Source organism: Perissodus microlepis, chromosome 3, assembly GCF_051167445.1.
Source record: "Perissodus microlepis isolate ML-2025 ecotype Zambia chromosome 3, ASM5116744v1, whole genome shotgun sequence".
Taxonomy (NCBI): domain Eukaryota; kingdom Metazoa; phylum Chordata; class Actinopteri; order Cichliformes; family Cichlidae; genus Perissodus; species Perissodus microlepis.
In genome coordinates this window covers 34,833,033-34,856,636 of record NC_140463.1, presented here as the reverse complement: position 1 = coordinate 34,856,636, position 23,604 = coordinate 34,833,033, and the positions used below count along the sequence as shown (strand labels likewise).

Here is a 23,604-nt window from a genome sequence, read left to right as displayed (position 1 = left end):
ATTTTATTTTAGATAGATATACTAAAATCAAAAGCATTACATGGTAAATGCGGGAAATTGTACCATAAGTGGTGGGCTGTATTATGAAGATTTAAAAATGTTGGTGGGGGGTGTTACACACTTTTCTCTGAGAAGTGTTTGTTGCTCTTTGCTTCTCTTCTCTAAAGTCTGATCAGAGATTTGAAGATTTGTTTCCATTTCTATGTTCACATTCTTTCTTTCTGTTTCTGAATACATGCTGTATTCTGGTGTGATTCTTTCAAATGCAAAAATATGTAGAAAATAAGGGTAAGTACGACAAAGTTGATCAGCACGCAGCCTGGAATGTTCTGAGCATTAGTTCAAGGCTACTTACAGATGAAAGTAAGCTTTTCACAGTGTTTAAATCCTATTACAACTCCAAACACGGCTGTGTTTGACTCCGCTGTTCACAGTTTCATAGCTGACTAAGTATTTTCCACTTTCAGCATTAATTAACTCATTTTAAGTTACAGCACACAGCCAGTCCATCTATGGGCACCCAAGGTGATGCAGGGCTTCTCTCAATAAAAGATGCATTATTTCTCCTTGAATAGTCGAATGTTCATAGGATTTGGAAAGAGTTCTTAACCGTGGTCAAATACTTCTGCCTTATCCTAATTTTTGCCATATTTGAAGTTCTCTTGTTATTGAACTTGATATAAAGCTACTCACTGATCTGACTTTTAACCCTCTGAGGCAGGAAACTGGGACTGTTGTCGAGGGCCGCATGAATAAGCTGAACTCAGTTCTGCTCAATACTAATTTGTTCTCATTATAAGTGTATTGGTGCAGACCTCCACAACAGTCCCAGTTTTTCATGTAACCAATTGGGAAAATGAGTTGCCCGCCAATCAAAGTCATCACCAGTAATGCCCCAAATGTAACCAAAACTCTAACCCAGTGCAAGCAGAATATGTCACTTTTTTACAAAATGTAAATTGTTCTCTGAAGTTATACTTCAGATCAAACTGCACTGAGAAATACAGAAATCTGTTTTTCTTATTGTTACTTTGCTTCAGTTTTTAAGGTTCACTGAGTTTGACATTGAAACGCTGATTTTACATTATACCCATATTTTGAAGACTGGATGTTTCCTGTGCTTACCTTAAGCTGAGGTTAGCTTAGTTTGGCTGAGGTTAAAAGATGGGCTTGTAAAACTTTGTCACATTACAACTTTCTAACTTGCCAGCGACACATCTCACTGGTGTTACAACACACACAAAATTAATTTTCAAAAAAGCAGGCTGCTTCTTGTGTCCAGTAGGTGCTTTGTTTTTTTGGTTTTTTGTGACAAACGTTTTTGTATCCATAGATGCTGAAGTTTTGAATGAGGATGTCTTGGGGAAAGCAGCTTTTTTTCTTTTGTTTTTATTTTTAAAAGGGGGAATGAACCGCAAACCTACTGAGAACTGATTTAAACAAGCAAACTAATTTAAGATAAACTAAACTTTTCACTTGACTAGAGATTCCGCTTTGTCACAGTATGGTAGAAGTACACGGTTAATTGAGCGCAGTAAGAGATTTTTTTTTCCACTGACGCACGTTGTTTATTTGCCATGAACGCCACATCAGCAGCATCTGCTTTTTATTAGCATTAGCGCACAATGATACAATTATGATTCATACTCCTCCTATAACAGTGTCCATACATTATACATCATGCTTAGTCTTGGGTTTTTCTGCTATTTTAAGAAGAAAAGGAAATGTTTTACTACGGTTTATTTATGTTTATTATCCCTGTTTTATCTAAAGGCATATAACTGGATGTTAGTAACCAATGAAATAAAATATAAAAATAGCATTTCTGTGGGAAATGTTTGCTTTGCTGTGTCATTATGGACAAGAAAGTGAAACCTGAGTGTAACAGAGTTATTTTGTGAATAGTAAATATAAAGTGTGCATGGACAAAAGTAACCAATAGGCGGTACTGTGCACTGTGCCATTCTTCATGGAGCTTTCTCCATCTCCAGCCCTGAGGACAACACCGTATCTCTGCCTTGGTTTGCTCCCTAATTGACCTAAATACAGTATCTCTGCGGTCCCTCAAGGCAGACTATCGCACAGCCCACACGAGAGCATACAAACTACGAGACCGTGTCCGGGTATTTCCTGGAGTAATTCCTCTTCGCCTTTTGCCCTCAGCTCAAACCCGAAACGAATTTGCTTTGTGTATCTCTCGTAACTGTAGCAGGCTGTCCTCACATGGACTGCGTCGGGATGGTCTGCGCGCAGAAGACTCGTCTGGCCCGAGATAAGACGCCTTCCCAGGAATGACAGTATAAAATTTACGTCTGGTGGATTTTAAAAGGGTTTTTTTTGTAACGGGCGGAGTCATAAAGTCAGCATGTTGGATGATAAAACACCGAGACTGAAATCCGGTCCTCCATCAAGAGGTTCATCTTTTTACATTGAGAATTTGCTGGGAACTACAGGAAGACGTTCTTCAGCCGAGGAGCGAGCGGAGACTCCGAGCTTCAAACTTACTGGTCACAACCCGGGGATGTGTCCGGGTCTGGAAACGAGGCGTCTGAGCGACACTGACAGGTCGGACGGGAGCGGAACATTTGCAAACACAGCGAATGGCTGCTCGAGAAGTGAGTTTGCTCCTGACCATCCTTTTCGTCCCATCGAAAAGGTTACTGAAAATAATAAATGATTGTTTTTGTTTCGACGATTTGTTCCTTGTTTGTCGCTTACAAGATTCGGGTTAAAATATATAACTCGTTTTATTATTAATAAACAAACATCACCCAAACCCCCACATCTAACATTTATGATTTATGCATCTCGCTTTGGGGTCTCAATGGGGCAAAAGTGGACATGACACATGGTCAGGGTTCACTGTCCCTTATCCCGTGCATAAAACATCACGACTCTCCGATTATCAGCCGTGTAGAAGCCAACAGCATTTGGCATCCACACAACGATCTCACAACAATCTCCCTCTTGTTCTTTAAATAGACCCGCAGCGAAGAGCTGATGCGTATTTATAATCTTGGAGAGGACAGACAGCATGAATGCGAGCAATTCCCCGCTGTGCACAAATCTGACAGTGTGTAGGATGATTTAAAGTAACTTTTTTTTTTTTCACGACATCCTTTGCAGGGCTTCTTTGCAAAACCAGCCGCTCGCACGAACACGTAGACCCCGTGCTAAACAGCGACCGGGATTCCCCAACTTTAACGGGAAAGGCGGAGGAGAATGACAAACCGGCCGAGAAGGAAGGCGACGGTCTGACAGATGAGAAGGAAGAGGAAGACACGCGCTCCTCTTGCGTCTCTCTAGGGGACAGCTGTGACACAGGTGAGCTCAAAGTACACGTAATTCATTAAAAACGACACACAAAAACCCCAAATAATGTCTTGTGCTCTGCTATAAGTACGCATGCGCCGTTCTAGTACGCGCTCACTCAAGCGGAATTTTTTTTTTTTCGATTTTAAAAAAGCAGCATTTGCAGAGCTTCTTGGTTAGGTGCATTTTCTTTCCGATAAGGTGCATTGACAGCAGCAGTGACCCAAGTTTTCAAAAGTTCGCATTAGAGAGCAGGGGTGCAGTTAGCATTTCTTGGGTCTGAGGGCCATACCCTGCTCTGCCTGTTACAGCAGAAGTGGGCAACGTGTTTTATTTGATTTGATTTTTATTTTGTTGTAGAAATTAGATAAAAGCAAAGGACGATACATTTAGTAACTGAATGGAGACATTACATATAAAAATATTAAACTTTATATCTAAATGCTATATGAACATTAAATTAGCTTAAATATTGGAAATTGCTTAATAGCACCACATAGTTCATTGCATTGCATAGCAGCACCTGGAGACTTGTTAGCATGAATTTGATCAATTAACAGCTACATGGTCTGTAAATGCAACACTAGAAATATATATAACATTTTTACTGTTGCGATGTGTGTTAAGAAACTTTTAAATGAAGACACTGCTTCTTCTTGGCCTCAGGTGACATCACAGTGGTGCGAAAGAAGAAGACGCGCACTGTGTTCAGCCGAAGCCAGGTGTTCCAGCTGGAGTCCACCTTCGACCTGAAGCGTTACCTGAGCAGCTCGGAGCGAGCTGGGCTGGCTGCGTCGCTGCAGCTCACCGAGACCCAAGTAAAGATCTGGTTCCAAAATCGCAGGAACAAGTGGAAACGGCAGATCACGGCAGATATAGAAGCCAGCAGCACCACTGCACCGTACGCCGCCCAGAGGGTGGTTAGAGTTCCCGTGTTGTATCGCGAGAGCGTCACTTCCCCGCTGACACTGACAAACCTGCCCCACGTGTCACCTCCAGTAGTTGGCTTCTCTAACTCTGTTAACTATCCGCTGTCTGGCCACTTCACCCATCCGGTGTCATTCATAACACCACAGATGACCGGGCTGGTGTGACTTAAAGAGTGGAAGAGATCTCGTATACCTGTGACTCACATGAATCAAATAATGATGCTGCAAAATGTTCATGTTAGAATATTCAGTAAAGTTAATCCCTGCAGTGCACTGAGCATTGTCATCCTCTGTTGAAATGTTTCCTTTGGATGTTTTCTGGAAGTAATTTAGACAAATACAAGCAAATTTAGATCAAGGTGCCCGTGTCTACTTTCAGCATTAAACTTCCTCATCATTAGCAGAACCTTTATCAATTTATTGTAAGCAAAGGTCATTTTTTTAAGATTTAGTACCAAATTTAGCACTACCAGGAATAAATTAGTATTACTAGAAATATGGAAATTGTGATGGATATTTTTGGACCATTCAAGCTGCCCACCATCCTGTCCTTTGTGCTTTACTGAGGACATTTCACACACATAGTCACACAGTTTACAACTAAAGCTTTATTTTGCGATGATTTCTGTCACTGGAAAATGTAGGGATCCACATACTTGGAGGAGTCAATATGTTTATGGCGTGTAAAGCGATGTAAAAAAAAATTAAAACAAAGAAAAAGATACTTTGGGAATTCATTAATTTGTAAATATATAAGAAAAATCTGGAAATGAAAACACAAATTACTGTAAACAATCAGGTTACACATAGAAAAATCACCTGAGGACAAAAATCAGGACCAAAAGTTCATTTTTGTATATTTTTTCTATACTTGCTTTCAACTTGTATTCACATGCTACAGAAAAAGTTTTTCTTTGCACTGCTGAGTTTCCCATCACACTCATCTTCTCATGTGGCTTTAGACTGTTGAATTCTTTCTGAAGTTTGAACCCACACACGTGACCTATGAGTACTAAAATGTAGCTCATTTATGAAATAAAAGCCAGTATGGTGTTTGTGATATTGTGACTTTTGATAGCTGTTAGCAGGGGTAGGCTATTAGCAACACTGATTGACTGACACTTTTGTTTTTTGTTGTTAATTTAAGATGATTTTAATACAGAGTTTTGTACACTTCTATGTTCACATGTGAATAAAATTTTATGCACAAGGCGTTTTGTGGTTTCTTTCCTGTTTGTTGGTCATCAGCTGTTTATTTGGCATCTTTATTTGGAATTTAGGTTGTATGTGGGTTTCAAAATGTAAAAAAAACCCAACTTATATATGCCCAAGGGGCAATTAAGAAAGAAAAGAGGGCATCACATGAGATGAATAGTTTTTGATAGTGTGAGTAACATTTTCAAAGAAAATAAAAAAGAACAATGAGGTTAAGCTGAGATATGCACAATGTTGGAGGCGAGATTAGAGCAGCTTATTGTGTTAAACTTGGCTATGTTATGCGCCCCCTTAACCCATTGTCGGGTTACATAATTCTCATGCTGCCAGTAGTTAAAATGCTGTCAAAATGACATGTTAATGTTCTTTACAGAGATACTTAAAAAAAAGTATTTAGTATCTAAAAAAAAAAAAAAATAAATACATAAATACGTAAATAAATAAAACAACTGGTAAGGTTTCCAAACTCTTGGTTTTTGCATATTTCCTGGGAAAGCAGGCTGTAAGAAAGCGCACAAACCTCCAATATGGCAGCCAGACGTAACTCTGCATCCCGCCCTCATCTGCCCCCTCAACCTCGCCAATCAAAAGCTGCTAAACCGCAGTCTTCCGGGTCGTTGATTTACTGCGCACCGGCTCCTCTGTGCTCTAGTGGCAGCCGAGGAGCAATGGTGCTCGGAGCATCCAGAGACGTCGGTGTTTCGGGTTTCTCGGAGGAGCAAATGAAATGCCGGGGAATATGAGCAAAGAGGATGCCCCCAGTCGGAGCACTTGTTTGACCTTCACAATTGACAACATCCTCAACCTGAGGCCGCAAGAAAGTGGAGATTTGGACTGTTCAAATGGGCAGAAAGACGGTGGATGTAAGAATGTTTTGGAGGAGCGATGTGAGGATGTGTGGGACGTCCGAAGGACAGAGGAGACAGGTAACTCTGACGGATATACCCAAATACCATATCTGTAAATTTCATAGAATTAAAGGGAAATTTTAGGCTAATTAATCTGTTTAGAAGCACAACGATAAAGATCCAAATAGATTAAAAAAAGGCTCAAAGTTCAAATTATTAGTGCGAAAATGCAGAAGCGCTTACAGGACGCCGGTTTGTGTCTGCTTTACTGGAATGTTGCTCAGCTTGTTCGCAGGTGTTTTTACGTTTGCCTTTACCGCTGCACCAAAGCACATCTTGTCGCTCCGTTCACAGTGAAGCCCAGAGTTCAGCGCGGGGGAAACACACCGCCGCTCACCGCTGGATCCTGTCCGCAAAATGAGTGCAGCGCTGAGGAGCCACAGCAGCAGCACCACCACCACCAACAGCAGCAGCAGCAGACTGTGGACTCCAGAGCCATGGTAAAGAAGAAAACGCGCACCATCTTCTCCAAGCGACAGATATTTCAGCTCGAGGCGACTTTTGACATGAAGCGCTATCTGAGCAGCTCGGAGAGAGCGTGCCTCGCGAGCTCCCTGCAGCTCACGGAGACCCAGGTGAAAATCTGGTTCCAGAACCGCCGCAACAAGCTCAAGAGACAGCTGTCCACGGACATGGAGGGGCCGCTGGCCGCCGATCACTTTACAGAGGCAGGAAAAAACGTGCAATTACCAACTTTTTACAAAGACAGCAGCGTGCTGGGCGGATGTTTGTTACCCATACCGTTCCCTGTCGTGTACCCGACGGCAAACGCCGCGCCTTACATTTACTTCTCTAACACTGGCAAATACTTTGGCCTCTTTGATGCAGACTGTTGAGTTGTCTCTTGGGTGCGTGGACACTCCGACTTACAGTCAGCCCAAATTTTTTTGCATGATACGTCTGATCCTTTTTTCATTTTTAACTTTTTTTAAATGAGTTGTCAACATATCAACTAATTCAACGTGCATGCGCCACTTTTTGGTTTATCACTATTATTATTATTATTATTATTATTATTATTATTGAATTTTATATACAGAGTTTATCATCTTGAATTGTGTATGCGTTCAAATCCTCGGAGCAGTTTTCCTTTGCGCAGTAATGTCATCTGAAAGAATGTACCATACGTTAAACTCCTGATGCTGCATCAGCCTTACTACCCTGCAATAATACTTTCTGTTTGTGTGTGTTCATTGTTTTTCCTGTGGAGCAACACTTGGTTTGTATTTATATGGCCTTATCATTGTTTTGTTTTTTTAAAAAACAACTTTTATCTTTTGTTTTCACTTTTATAAGACTGTTAAACTGTGAAGACGGTTATTCTACGACGATCATATTTTGCAATAAAACGTGTAATATTTGCAGTTTTAAATGTGTGTTGACTTGTATCAGGAACAACAACAAAAACAAACAAACAAACAAACAAAAAAAACCACAGATAACACCAAAACACGCCCAGATTGCATTTTTAATAATCCTTTATTTATTTATTAACTCATACTCCTACTTTTCCTTTCACTTTGTAAGAGTCATTTCGCATGATTTATTCAGCGTTAGATCGTATTTAAAGATTATAGTAGACTGTCAGGACTTTATCACTGCAGGGAGAAAAATAAAGTTCAATAACGGAGAGCTGAGAAATCCGGGGCACACTATTTGCTTTACAGTGAACGAATTGTAAATTTAGTAGTTAAACCAACTTATGATTATACATTTTGAACTGAATTAACTAATGTACCACAAAAAAAAGAAAAGAATCGTCTGTTTTTCTTGCTCATTAAGTAAATTAGCTGGTTAGTGTTTCCTTTTGCTATCCCTAATATTAAAAGCAGAGACCATAAGCTGAATAATGGTCACCAGTTATCACCTCTGTGTTGACATGCTGTTAAAAGTATTTTAAAATCTGCAGAAGCTTTAGAGTCTCTGTTAGTGCCTTCTTGTGTGTTCATTCCCCCTGTTATACCGCAGAGCTGTCAGGATGCTCATTTTGTCTCTCAGAAATGGATGTGTTTAAACAGATGACAACTTCTTGGTGTTTAATTAAAAGCTCTGTAACAACTCTCCATTGAAAAATCCAAATCCTAAATATATAAAAAATATTTAAATAAATTGAATGATTTATTAGTTAGAAGAAAATTTAAAGTTGTAGAAGCCTGTCAACCTTCAAATAAATTGTCTTAATTTAGACTGATATGCTACAGAAAGTAACTGAGGAAGAAAAGTTTATTTAGAAAGCACTTTCCAGAGACAAAGTTGAACAGTGTTTGACACCAAATATAAATAAATAAAAGCCTCTATGGAATTCTTTTATATTGCTGCAGTAATACATTTAGGAAATCTTCAAAACCTTATAGCTGTAATGCAGATTTCGTAAGTTCTGAAGTTAAGCGATGAATGAATATTATCAAATTGTTATTTGAATAATCACTTTCAGCATGAGACACAGTATTAGTAAATATTACAAATCGCTGAGATGAGTAAAGACCTGTTTCTGGTAAGAATAAGCAACTTTTTCTGTTCAGTTTCAGCACAGATGTGAAAAAAAGAGGAAACAAAAAGAGAATATTCAAAATGCTCACAGAGATATCTTATGTGTTGAGCCTATTTTCTTTCTTTTATTATTCTGAAATTAATTTACCATCAAATGAAAACAATGAATTAGAAAAAACAATTGCAAACAACGTAAGTAAGCATATAAAAGTTGCAGGATTTTTTATTAAACCAAAGAGTTGTTTATTAAAAAAAAAAACCTTAAAAAGTTTACTTAGAAAATCTATCTATCTATCTATCTATCTATCTATCTATCTATCTATCTATCTATCTATCTATGTTGAGCCTACAGCGATGTACAGTTAGGTGTGAATAAGGAACAATCCATTCGTACGGCAAGTTTGACCAAGTTTTATAAAGTTTTCTTAATTTTGTGACAAAAGTTAATGAGTTTTCTCATACAGAAGATGTAAGTTTATGAACTATGTATATAAGTTTGTAAGTGAATGAGCAAATCAAAAGACTAAAAAGTGATTATTAAGACTTGGCTCCTGCACAGTTACGCCCTGCAGCACTTGTTGCCGATCAATTCTCCAGCTTGCTGCAGCAACACACATATTTTCAGACCACACGAGTTAATCTGGGCCAAATCTTTTCATAAAAAACAAACACACCACGATTTAGGTGGCCTGGAGTAAGATGCCACCCTGATATGTTCCCAGTGCATCCGCAGTGTTATAATGCCACATAATACCGCCACAGACTGTAAAGTTCAACAAGAAAGAAGCTCTTTTTATTCTTTACAACGGAGAAAGAAAGATTTATTTTTAAGTCTTGAGCGTTTGCTTAACTTTTTTGGGAGGTTTATAAGTGACAAGCAGTGGCCCCACTATCTGTACAGCAGAGTAAAGCATCTGTGCATAAACAGTGAGAGAAATGTGTGTTTAGGTAGACTTGCATCACTGCTTCTAGAGAGATTTTTCCTAAAGGGTCCAGCAAGCTGCACTTACTCACCGTTTCCGGGTCACTTCCCCCTTCAGAGATGGAGCCTCTTGCTGCTTTCTCCCTGTCACAGCCATTCAAGGCCCCATCGCTGTTAACCTGTTCATTCACCCTTTTAGTCTGCCTGCAAATCTGCTGTTTTCTCTGCTAAATTCCTGTCTACGATTACTGTGTATGTTGAGTTGTACTGTAGCTCATAATTGTTGCTCTGATGTCAAGTTAAAGTACCCAAATGCACCTTTGTGTATTTAAACTAAAGTAAAGATGTAACTGCTTGTGTAAAATGCATTCACTACACTGCAATTTTATAATTTCCTTTATAATTTAAATTCTTAACATATTTAGAGGTGACAGTGAAAAAATGCTTCTCAGATTCCACACAGTTGGATTTAATTTAGCAACTAACCAGCTAGTAAGAACATTTTATAACATATAATAATATATCTCAGGCAACTTTTACAGAGATCCCATAATCTGAATAATTATATGCAATTATATGGCAGTGCAGTCAGTATACAGTAAGCTTTTATGTTAATGAAATAAAGAAGAGATTTTTAACGTGGAAGAATTCCCCTTTAAAAGTTAAAAAGGGCAAAAAAAACCTCACAAAAACTGTAAGCTTTCTAAATTTTTTATGCAATATTAAACCTCACGTCAGAGTGTATTTTTTTTTTAAAACAGATTGATAGACATCTTTACTTTTAAATGAATCACACAATGAAAATTAAACGTGGTGATATTCTACCCACGGCTCCCCTTTACTGTATGTCAAACCAAGTGTTAGCCCTAAAATGAGGGAATATAGATGGTGTTACTCGTGTGTTTAGAAATGAGTCTATAGAGTTTGTAGATTAGCTCAACAGAAAGCTAAGTGTTCACCAAGTTTAGTTTTAATCAAATAGTGTTGTCTAGTGTCTCGGTTTAAAAATCCAACATAAATCAAAGGTACATTTTCACATATGATGGAAAACATTAGTTTCTGAGTGCTTCTTATGTGATTAAATCAAAACAAAGGCTTATTTAACTCAATTGTTTTCAAATAATAATAATAATAATAATAGTTTTGTAGTTCTTATCGTTGTGTCTGTGTTTTTCGGTGGTGGATTAACGGTTTTGACTCCGCTTGAATGACAGATTGTGTGCAGGTGTGACCACTGCTTTAGATCAGTGTAAATTTGGGGGTGAAATATGTGGCTGCTATGGTTAAAAATTAGTGAAAGGCACAAATGTCCTCATAAGTATGGTAGCACAGACTTGTTTATGCAGAAGTGCCCGCTTGGCGTGTCTTCGTGCGTATCTGAGAGATGGGTGTGTGGGTGGTGGTGTCGGTGGTGGGGGGATCGGGTGGGGTTTACAGTCGCCAGACTTCCTGACTCTCCCACTGTCGGACACTTGTGAGCGCAGTGTTGGCTCTTTGTGTCTCAGCACTCTGCTCTGCAACCACAAGGTTCAAATGACCCCACCGGCTGCACGCAGTCTGCCCTGAGCCCTGAGACGAAACACCACAGCCTCGCCTGTCAGAAGTGAAAAGAAAAACCCATTCAAATCTCAAAGTGATCACAAAGAACGACAAAGTTAAGACTCCATATGCACACACTTAAGAGCTATCAATGACTGGCGAGCATTGGCGGGTACTCTAATACATGCGATTGACTAACTGCCAACAGTGGCAACAAAGACTGTTTTTCGATAAAGAAGCAGAGCTGCGAGTTTGGTAGAGTTACCCAGGGCTGGTGTGCACCTCAAGGCCTTCTTGAGCTGTCAGCACATTTCCCCAGTGTGACCATCAGTAACCCGCACAGCACATGGTTTCAATTCTGTGCTAAATCTATGAATGCTGAGTGCTATTGTTTGAAATCCTTGATCGTGAATTGCAAGTGATCATGTGGTTCCAGAGGATGATTGTGGTGGGAGTTTCTCTCATGCCATCTAGCATGCAAATCTGGAGATGTGACCCGACTGCTATGGCTTCATTTTACCATCAGCGCTGCTTTTAAACAAGCCTGTTACATTTGTTAGAGTCATTTGAAATTACATCCAAAGCACAGAAAGAGTAGATGACGACCAAAGTTTGTACAGACTGTGATCATATTAGCATTATCCTTTTCTTCAATGTGTGTTAGCTGAATGATCATCATCTTTTTCCGCTCTCAGAGAGGACGGCATGTCATATCTGGTTTCATCTTTTTTAACACAGAGTGGCAACTTTGATTGAAATTTCCATTTCAAACATTTAACATTGTCCTTGTTTGTAACTGGACCCAAATGCCCCAAATAGTTGTTTGATACTGTAGGCCTGGTATTGAGCCATCAGTGGCCTCACTGTGCTGAAAAACAGGCCTCTTGCAGTCAGCATTCTTTGTGCATTCTCAGATGGGATTTATAATGACTACTAATGATGTTAAAGCTGCCTTAAGATAAACTAGATCTGATGAAACCACTAACTGTGATAGCTGAGTTTAATTTGTAAAATAAATAAATAAATACTATTAGAATCAGCAGAATTCAAGCAACAAGTTCACACAACTGTAGTTCCCCTGAATGTCGACTTTAGGCTGACTCCAAAAGCAAAAACTCTCCACAGTCTGTCCTGTTGAAAAGCCCAAACATAAAAAGAGTTTGAAGCCTCATAAAAAATAGTTATAGTCGCTACAGTTACAGCTTCCTTTAATGGCAACTCTACAGAGGTGAATATATAACAAACCTGTTTAAATTTTAAGGGCATAACCACTTATGATTGTTGGGTGAGAGGCTTCTCATCTTGTGCCGCAGCCAGTTGTACTAAAATACTCACTGGGGCTCAGTTTCTTAGATATTGTTTTAAGCCTCCTGACCAATGTCAGCATCCACGTTTCACAGTCAAGCAAAGCTAGAGGCAGTGATGATCAGGCACAACTTTGTGCACTTCAACATGTGCGTACATGTGTTGTTCGTGACACATGGAACAAATGAAAATGGAAAAAGTAACAGAGGGGATAGTGAATCTGAAAATCCAAAAGAGTTGAGATTTATAATAAATGTTTTTCAAAAACATAATTATGTATGTGTGTATGTGCAAAAAGACTGGCCAACCTGTTAAGGAGGACACAGGGCACATACACATGTATACATGTATAAATATACAAAGGCTATGATCAGTGTAGTAAGATAAGATATAGTACTCTAGAGTCTAGAGCCACCCCTCATTTCTTTATTTTTTGCTAGGAGCAGGCAAAATAGGTGCAGTGATATACTGAAACATGGAAATACAGTAAATAAGGCAAAAACAGAGTTTTGCACAATTCTAATAAGCTTGAAAGTCAATATTTGGTATGACCAGAGATGGTCAGTAATGTGTTAAAAGTAATGATTTACTGTAATCCCATTACTTTTTTCAAGTAATGAGTGAAGTAAGGGATTACTATTGAAAAAAACGTAATTAGATTACTGTTACTTTCCCGTAAGCACGCTGCGTTGCTGCGTTTCTAAACCAAAACAATGACGTATGAGCATGCTACGTCCGAGCAGCAACAGATGTAGACCAACAATGGATAATATGGAGTGCGGGAGAGTACAACCATAAAGCTTGGAAGTACTGACATTGCTTTGAGACGTAAAAAGTGACAAAAACATTAGCGTCCGCTGTACACTCATCATGGGAAGAAAACTTCTTTCCACAGCGAAAAATTAAACTTCAAATTTGAGCAAGCACCGTGCACGCTGGCACGTGAATGTGAAATTCACAGAGAAACCCCCGGATCCCCCCACTGACCTGACCGCTGCGGCAAACCTCCACCGACCCCACTCCTGCTAAACAGGTGAAAATAGATTTAAGAACAACGCGGCTTAACACTGCTGAATATTTGATTTTATTTAGTTTTTGCAGTGTTTTCTTTCAGTAGTCTTCGGGAATAGTTTTCTAGGCTTCTTGAAGTACATTCAAAGTTCTTCTTTGAAAGTTGGCTGCCTTTTGTACCCTTCTCTATCATGATGATCACACTCTGCTTCAATACAGTTGAGGTCTGGGCTCTGGGGAGGCCAATCCATGACTGACATACAGCATTTCCTACAACACCAAAGTAATTAAGCAACATCCATCCATTCTCTTCCGCTTAACCTTTTCTGGGTATTGTGGTAGCCTATCACAGCTGCCATAGATTGAGAGGCTGGGTACACCCTGGACAGATCACCATTCTATTAGTCTCCATCATGTTTTACAGATGGATATAGACACTCACTGTTGTACTTTTCTTCTGACCTCCTCTGTAGATATTGGCAGTGATTCAAGCTAAGAATTTCGTTCAAGAAACCTGGTGTGTGGGAGGAAGATGTTGCAACAGTTTGAAAATATGAGATTTTCTGGAAAAAACACTGCGATTTCTTTGTTTCAGGTTTGACTTCTCCTCTATACCAGTACCTGTCTATCCAGGAGAGTACTTCACCGAGTACTTCCACTCTCAGTGCTTTTATAAATGGTGTAGAGCTGTGGTGATGTTACTGTGCACAACATGTACAATGTGATCCTATAATATGCCTCTTAATGTGCTATTGAAGACATTGTTACCAGTAATTATATTTATCTATCAAATTAAATCAATCAAATCTTTATTTTGAAAACTTGAGTAACAAATGTTAAAACACACAAAAAAACAAATAAGCACCAGATCATTGAAAGCCATCATATTTACATGTAAAAGGAACAAAAATGGATATGATCCATTTTTATATATCAGTTATAATCTAATAAAGAGAGGATTTTTTTTTTTTAATCAAGTTCACCAGCTTCTCATGGAAACTTGGCCAGGACCTTTTGATGTAAAACTGAATGCACCAGGTACCTTATTTCATCAGTTTTAAATATGCAATGTAAAAACTATAAAATTTACAGTTAACAAAGCAGTTTTGGCTCGCAGCTTGTTCACACAAGGGCAAGAACAACAATTATAAAGTGCACGTATGATCTTCCTCAGAGAGTGGTTTGTTCAAAGGACTCAGTGACGTTGCACTTTACAACATAAACAACATCCCATTCATTATGACTTGTAATTTGATAGCGACCTGTGGGATCTGGATCCTCCTCCAGGCTTTCAGAGGGCTTATTGATCCATTAATTTCGTCGACTTTAGTGGTCTGCAGTGACAGAGTGCCTCTGTAAATTGAATGGGGGCTGAGGGATTACAATGACCGTATCTGATGAAAAGGTCTCGCACGAGTGCCAACGACATAAATAAAGCCAAAGGTCATATTTCTCTCTCTCTCTCAGGAACTGCTATACTGTGTCAAAGAGCATCTTCAGATCCCCTCAGGTGGCAAATATGTCACAGCAGTGGAGAGCAGCCAGCAAGTGTTGGCATATGCTCTTCACACTTTGGAAATGCTGAATGCAGAGTGGGGGGGAGGGGGGGGGGGTGTAGTGGGGGGGGTGTAGTGGAGTGGAGGTCAAGGCGTTGTAGAGCAAGCTACATTTGTATTTACGTTTGTATTTGTTGCTTTGATTTAAGATCAATGTCCCGAAACATCTGTTGCTACATGTGAAACTACTGATAGTGTCATTTGTTTTAAATGATTCTGAACATTTTACTCTGCGTCATATTTGGCACGGTTGATGTTACCAGTAAGTCATCTGCACATATTTTTTCTAAGGAATTATTTTTTCTGTAACTTCAGGATTTTAAATAGCTTCTGCAGAGCTGCTCTAGAGCTTTTTGTTGTACCTCAGAGTCTTCATCGGTAAAAGTTGCCTTTTTCTCCTGAGTACTTAAAAGACAATAAAGACTGTTGATACAAATAACCCAAGATAGTTTTGTAAACTATTGTTAGATATTGGATGTGCTTATCTGTTTGGGAACTGCTTAAAGAAACTGCTAAAATCTCTGAGAGATTTCAGAAGATTGGTAAGATTTAAAATGTATCATACTGAATGCAAAATCTTAACCTGAAAGAACGGTAGGTTATTTTATTTTGAAACTCAGAGAAGTATTTAAAAAAGCAAAACCCCCAAGTCAAAATTTTAATCAAGTATTGTTCCCAAAAGAGGAAAAAAAAGACACGTTTTCCACTGTTTTACTGTGTAAAAACAGGTAAAAATGGAATAACAGTTTTTTATTCCTTAGTGGTTGTAAAGAAACACGAGTCCTGATGCTTGCTCCACCGTGCTTTATAATTGGGATAAATGGGGATATTTTGAGCATCCAGGTGGTCTTTTGCATACTTGCCATGTGCTGCAATGAAGTACTGCTGATCGTGAAATGCATTTCTGTAACCTGCTGCGTAACTTTACGTATCTCTACAGCTCATTTTCTAAGGTCTTGTTAAGGTTGTTGGAATAAAAATTCACACCAACCAGACTTTCCTTTCATCACCTGAACTTCTAATCTCTGATCTTGATAGAAACACCTGATTCTAAGGAGTACACAGGGGGGATCACTCATTCTCTCCAGTATGAGTTCTAAATATCAGAAGAGCAGGTTATTTAATAAAACTGTATAATACCACATCTACTTTGTCTTCTCCCAGTAGGACAGATACCCATGGACCAAACCAGCATTACACTTTTTAATTAACAGATGTTGGTAAGTATTTAAAAAGGAAAACATGTCTCCTGAGACATGAGGCCATATTGTCCTTCTTTTTTGCTGTGATATCCGTCTGTGTATGACAACAGGTCATGCCTTTGTGACCTCTGAGATGAAAAGCCTTGACCTTTAAGGGCACTGGTCTAGCCTGTCAGCCTGACCCAGGATCAGATTACTGCTGAACAGGATCCATAAGCAGTGACCAAAGCAAAAGCACCATTCAGACAGAGAGATAGAGAGAGTGGTTATGAAATCATTTAGTAAGTAGAATATAAAGAAAATATGATGTCCCAGCGACAGAGTCTACCAGTGTATGAAGCTGTCCCTGTACATGCTCTGAACAAAAGACACTGAAATCAATAATACAAGTTGGAGGAAACAGATACTTGAGACTAATGGACATTGGAAATTGCTGCTGATGGGTGCAAAGGGATGAAATTCATATTGATACGGACATCACAGGCCAGTGGGCTCCAAGGGGGCGAGAGGAGGTCACAGCTTGCTCTGATAGCCTACCCCCTCTTAATGGAAGCCTATCGACTGAATTGGAAAGAAGCTACAGTGACTAACATGAAACAGGGAGGCAGAGAGTCTGTGGATTCTCGCCCTGAAACAAATGCGTCTGTATGGGTGCTTATACATGTGCATCTTCTATGTATGTGATATCAGTTTCTTAGCAGTCCTGAGAGATTCTTTTCTAATCGATAGCTAGTTATTAATTCAATAACACCTTCTGCTGTTAAAGACTAGAATCGTGCACATGTGAAATATGGAATAAAAACTGATATTCATTCATGTTTTTTTTTTTTTTTAATTCTCTGAGCCTTGCAGATATTGGTGTGCTGTTTTAACAATGATTTCTCCCCTAAGTATGTCACAGCTGTGGTGTCGAGACTTGGCATCAATCAGAATGAAGGCAAAAAGAAACGGAGGATCTAAATGTAAAAATAATAATGCCAAGCCTTTTTACTATCAGTAGGAACCTCCAGAGACTCCATTATATGATATTATCACGATTCTTCACTCCTGAGGCACCATTATTGCAATTTGTGCTGAGTTTTGCATTAACACATATTGTGATTTATCTTCTTTTTCAACTGCAGATTATTTATCCAAAGGTAGACTTTGTCAATATCTGGTTTGTTTCTAATAAAATAAAGATCTCCATCTGTTTGTCTCATTTCATTTGCTTTTTCTTTGCTGCAAAAAAGGACTTTTAATCAGACAGACTGACCAACACTGTCATTAAAACCTGTCATAAATGTTGCATGCACCTGACAGACCGAGCTTACCGGAAAAACAAATAGCATTTATAGTTATTATTCTTTCATGAGCCATTCATTACCTAAAAACATGTCAAACTTATGTAATCACAGCCTATTTTGACCAAAGGTTGGTTATCAGCAACATTACTAACTCCCAGTGTCAGAAAAAAGAAATAGCAATCTGATGAAACAGAAATATCTGCGATGTGCACATATATCCAAAGTGCTGACTCAACAGATGACAGTGGTGTCAAAGTGACAATTAATTGACAGCTGGTGTATTTCCTGTTGATTTACCCGTCTCTTCCAGGCAATTGGCAACAGGATGATAACCTGACCTACATCTCTCATGCCAAAAATATAATAATCTGCACTGCAACCGTTATGCCTCCATCTAAATTAGCAGCATGTGCTCCCACTCGACTCTCCCTCAGGCCTGAGCAGCTGCGCTTCGCTCAGCTCATCCAGTGTGACAGCTCGAAATCACAAGTGCAACCGCCCAGTTATGGGAATTCATCATCTGTAAACACACAATATCACTGAGCAATCAGTGACTAAGTGGAACACAAGTTGAGCTGCAGTTGTGAAAAGGACAACTACTCCCCAAACAGAGATCATTGGATTGTGGGCTAATAGCCCGAATGGCAGCCTGCCAGGTAGAGGCACCTGCGGCTCTTTAACAGCCTGTGTCATCACTACAGTTAAACCATTAAACATGGCTTCAGAGTACCAAAGTGCCATTATCTAAAAGCTGCTGAAACAACTGTTACACTCAAAGGCACAAATGCAGTTTTTACTGGAGGAGCCAAAGCAATATGAGACCGTTGCAGCATTACACTGAGTGTGGAAAAACTACAGGATGCTATTTCTGTTGTTACCCACACTTTCACAACATACGTTAAGTCACATGAATGTAAGTCAACACCATCTCAATATTTAATTTAACCAAAAAAAATGTGTAAAAATCACTTAAATCATTTAAAACTTAAAAACCAGCGATCACATATCCTAAACTGTCCTTTCACATTCCTTTACTCTCCTTTTAGCTCTGTTTTGATCTCCACCACAACAAAGATCCCTGAAGGACATATCTGACCCTTCAGTTGTTAAATGTTTTATTATATTTTAGAGCTATGTACTAATATGCTTACTACTTGCTAATGGAAACAATGCAGATGAGTTCAGGAGAAGGGAATGAAACAGCAGAGTGGAGTAAAGGCAAACGTCATAAACAAAGTTCTGTAAAATTGCTTAAATGCTTAACTGGGATGGTGTAAACAGCACAGCTCGTCCCCAGTTTGAACAATATTAGTGGTTCTTTTCATACAGTAACACGTCAGTAACACATACAGTATAATCTACTCCTTCAGTTTAAAAGAGTAAAAGTGAAAATGCAGCTTTAAATGACTGGATGACGAACAGTTGTAGAATAAGCTCAGACAGTCTCAGAGGTGGGGTATTGAAAGAACATGTTGCATTTGGTTTACCGTAAAATAGAAGTTGTATATTTTAGGAGGCAGTGCTGATTGTCTTTGTTTTAACTTAATGTGGATTTTATGGTTTTTAAATGCTAAAAGCATCTTCGTTAGAGAAAAGGTTTAAACAAATGACTTTGTTGTGACACAGACATTCTAAATCTGCCACACAATGATGACTATTTTCGGAGTCACATTACTCCACTTGATCTCTAAGAAGGGATTTTTGAAACAGCGACAGTCACGGCAAAGCTGAACATTGATACCGCCGCAGAGCTCTGACCTGTTCACCAGCTCTTTGGCCTTCGGTGGACTCCCAAGTGAAACACAATTTGTAACAGTCCAGCTATTTCTGCTCAAACCATTCGTCCGAAACTAATTCAGTGACTCGGTGATAAGCAGATACAGATGGTGCAGCAACACTAAGTGTTCAGTTAATAACTGCATGACTGACAGTCACCTATCTGGATATGCAGCTTTTCAAAAGAGACTGCCTCTACTGAAATAATTATTATTATGAAAGTGTCAAGAAGTCACAATCTCAGCCCAAAAAAGATATTATAACATCTTTAAAAAAAAAGATTTTATCAGGCAATCTGCTCAAAACTGTGATCAAGGCTTACAGATCCTCTCTGCGGCAGATTTCAATTGAGCATTGCGACAGCCACCTGAGGTTAAAATCTCATCATCATAAACTGATCCTCAAAAGACCCTCACACATCCCATCATCTGCAATCCAAACTACTATTAACGGAGCTGTCGACATTACTCATCAGCTGAAATGAATGATTTGCTGCTGGGGCCGCAGTTCACAGCCACTTCAGTCTGTCAACAAATGTCTGCATCACTTCAGCTGTCTGTCAGAAAGCGCTAAACGTCATGTACACTCTACTAAACATTTCACTATTTGTTAATCTGTTTTTAGCAAATACTGAAGGTGTTTCTGTCTCTGCATGTGTTTAATTTATTTCTTTATTTAATTCATTTTCTTTTATCAGAGATTCTCTTTTTACAGAAAAATTGGGACAAAATCACTTTTCATATTGCTGCATAATATATCTGTACAGACAAATGTACAAATGTATTGGAGCATGAGCAATGTCAGAGAATCGTATGTGATTGATCATGTACCGATATTTGTGAATACAGTTGAATATTGTAAATGCTGATCCCTTTGAGGAAAGAATATTTACACCGAGCATCTGTAAAATCTCACAGCATTGTTTTAGGGTTTTGTCTTGTTGTCATTTTTCAGTTAATGAATTGTGTGCTAAAATGTTTTATATGACTGTGCCGTGCAAAGACAACCATTTCTCATAGAAAAGAAAGACAAATAACAAATAAATGAATTCGGGACACACGGGGGGATATGAAGATTGGAACATTTGAATACTACAAACCAAAGTAATCTGTTACTCTAATCACTTTATATTTTTCAGTAACACATTACTCCACTAAAATCAGTAATTACATTACATGTACAGGTATGTTATTACTTCATATACAAAGGTTCTTCGATTATCTGCACAAAGAGCTGATATGAAGACAAAAACATTGTCTTTTTCTTACACTTGTGCTAAGATCATCTGACTTCAGTTGCTGGTGGTAGAGCAGTCAATAGCTTTTTGAGGAGTGCAGACATCGACACATCTACACATTAATTTTATCGCATGATTGGACAAGAGCGTGAACAGGACAGAAACAACTGGCTGCACAGACAACATGCTCACACAAAGCTAGTGAAAAAGTGAGTGAACCCTGAACCCCAGCTCAGCAGCCAGAGCCTGAACTTCCTCAATGAACAAAAGCAGTGATGTGGCAGCTTTGTGTTTATATGTAAAAACTGTAAAAAGAAAGATCTTTTGTGTCCTCGTTAGGATGTGGAACTGCAGCCTGTGGTTTATATTAATAACTGATAAGTATCTGCAAAGGCATTTCAGGCCATATTATGCATAACACCAAAGTAATGTTGTATAATGATTCACTTTCTTCAGTGAGTAATTAGGAAAAAGTAACAAGTAATTTGTAATACATTACTTTTATAATAATGAGTGAAATACTGTTTAAATACATGTACTGTTTATAGAGATTAGAGTACTAAAATGACAATATAATGGGAAAGAAAAAGCTGACATAATTATACTGTAAAGCTCATATTCTGTACAGCACAGACGTGTTATTACTCATAGTAATGATAGTTTGTATTACAGCATTCAAACAGTAAAATAAGAGGTTCATGCTAGCTGCCAGTATTTCTGTGTAATTTGACATCTGCATTTGTTACAGTGTCGTTTTCTATAAGTAATGTCTACGTAGAGAAGTGGGGCAGAGTAGGCTACTTCTTTTATTTTATGTTAGTGACAGTGACTGAGATTTTTTTCAGCGCATGGATCATGGCAGACTACACAACCTGCTTTCTTTCACAAGCAATTCTTCTGAAAAACAATGTAAGCAGTAACTGAAACATGCTACTTCACCCACACAGCTTCATTCCTTTTTGGCTTTTTCATGTTTCCAGGTGCAAACAGCAAAGAAACGAACTCTTACCAGATGCCAGAGAGCTCTATCTACATATTGACCAACGTACAGAAAGTGTAATATGCTAATATGCTAATCTTTCTATTGGAAGGTTGTGTCCAAGATGCATTATGACACAATGACCATGACCAATTCTGTCTTTGTTATTTAGTAGGATACTTTTTAAACTGAAGGCACTTGTGACAAGCTAAATGGTTATAAATAATCAGCGCAAATTAATAGGGTCTCTTTGGTAAACTCTACCTGCCTGGCAAATCAGACTCTTCAATCTTTTTCTTTCTATATTGAGGTCTTTAACCTGAGACGGCGATGACATCAGACTTTTTCTCAGTTGACAAAACTGCATACTATACACTCAGTGCAACTGGTTAACTCAGCTAACATAATGCATATTTAATTGCAATTTTTTTTTTTTAAAAATGCAGTGCTTTAAAACTCTAAGCAGAGCCCTAATGCTTCCGTAGGAATTAAGAAGGTAAGTAGAAGCCAGGTGCTGCTAATCAAACTTGATCATCAGCAAGTGTGAGCACCTCTGTAAAAGCAGCTGCTCCAAGGCAACAACCCTACCAGGAGTGGATTCCCAGCAAGTTCACCCAAAGGTCAGACTGTGCAGTGCTCAGAGAAACTGCAACAAAACCCAACAACTACATCTCAGACTCTACAGGCCTCGGTTAGCATGTTAAATGTTAAAGTTGATGACAGTACAATTAGAAAAAGACTGAACAAGTGAGTCTTGTTTGAAGGGTTCCCAGGGGAGAAAGTCTCTTCTCTATAAAAAGAACAAGGCAGCACAGCTTAGGTTTGCAAAATTGCAGCCGAACAAACCACAAGACGTCTGGAGTAATGTTGTTTGGACAGAGGAGACCGACGTGGAGATGTTAGGCTATAATGCACAGCTCCATGTTTGGAGAAAACCAAAAAGCATATCAGCAGAAACACTTCATACCAGGTGTCAAGGACATTGATCGAAGGTGATGATTAGGTTTGTTTGTTTGCTTTGCAAACCTGGAAAGCTTGCAGTCATTGAGTGGATTGTGAAATCCTCTGTATATCAAAGCACTATACAGCAAATGTGAGGTCATATGTTGGACAACTGCAGCTTGGTTAATGTGACAGGGCAAATCTGCAACAGCATAGCAGAAAAGGATGTCCAGCCCTCAGCCTGACTGCTGAGGGACCTTAGAAGAGCTGTTAAAAACAACAGAAACAACATTGTAAAGCACAGCGGGACAAAATTCCTTGATAATATGAACAACATTGTAAATTTAATTACATTATCAAAATTAACGAGTCGATCTCTCATCTTCAGCAGGAATTAAAGTGAACAACTTCAAAGCCAAAGGAGGCAGTTTTGTACGTTTGCGTGCATGTCTGCTGTTTTGTCAGCAATAGAAAGTGCTCTTTAAACCAGGTGAGAGCTGAGGTGAATGGATAACATCTGTTTGTACTGAAATCAAACAACACTTCACAAATATCTGTGCTTCCCTGCCTTTAGATCCCCTGGTGTCCAAGAGATGATGCAGCTGAGAGAAACAGATGCTTTCAGCCATGTATTATTCAGCACCTTAATTCCACAACCCCACAAAAGTGAAAACACAGAGTTTGTGTTTATTTTATTTATCTGGTAAATCCACAAATAGATAGCTGCAAAATGTTCCTGGTTAAAAATTTATTGTGGGCATCAAACTGTTAGCCTGAAAGGTTTATGACAGTATTAGCTTTTCTTTTTATCAGAAGCAGAACAGTTAGCTGGGTTTGAAGTGGGTGTGTGTGGACGGGTGGGTGGCTGGGTGGCCTGGGGGGGGGATTCTAAATTAAGAGAAAACCTAAAATTTATTATCTATTGTATTCTACTATTTCAGTTGGAGAAACATGTGATTGTATTGACTTCAGCTACTGTATTTTCCACACTCTAT

General features: G+C 38.8%; 2 protein-coding genes across 2 annotated transcripts; both read left to right on the top strand.

Moving 5' to 3' along the window:
- The first annotated feature begins 2,006 nt into the window (after window positions 1-2,006).
- Window positions 2,007-5,485, top strand: LOC146391325 (homeobox protein HMX3-like). The gene is made up of 3 exons (XM_084918586.1): window positions 2,007-2,615; window positions 3,127-3,324; window positions 3,979-5,485. Exons 1-3 carry the CDS (start codon window positions 2,366-2,368, stop codon window positions 4,404-4,406), a joined length of 876 nt encoding a protein of 291 aa, XP_084774712.1. The 5' UTR covers window positions 2,007-2,365; the 3' UTR covers window positions 4,407-5,485.
- A 608-nt stretch (window positions 5,486-6,093) lies between these two features.
- On the top strand, window positions 6,094-7,674 carry LOC146391324 (homeobox protein Nkx-2.3-like). Its single transcript, XM_084918573.1, has 2 exons — window positions 6,094-6,382; window positions 6,659-7,674. Exons 1-2 carry the CDS (start codon window positions 6,184-6,186, stop codon window positions 7,198-7,200), a joined length of 741 nt encoding a protein of 246 aa, XP_084774699.1. The 5' UTR covers window positions 6,094-6,183; the 3' UTR covers window positions 7,201-7,674.
- The last annotated feature ends 15,930 nt before the right edge of the window (window positions 7,675-23,604 follow it).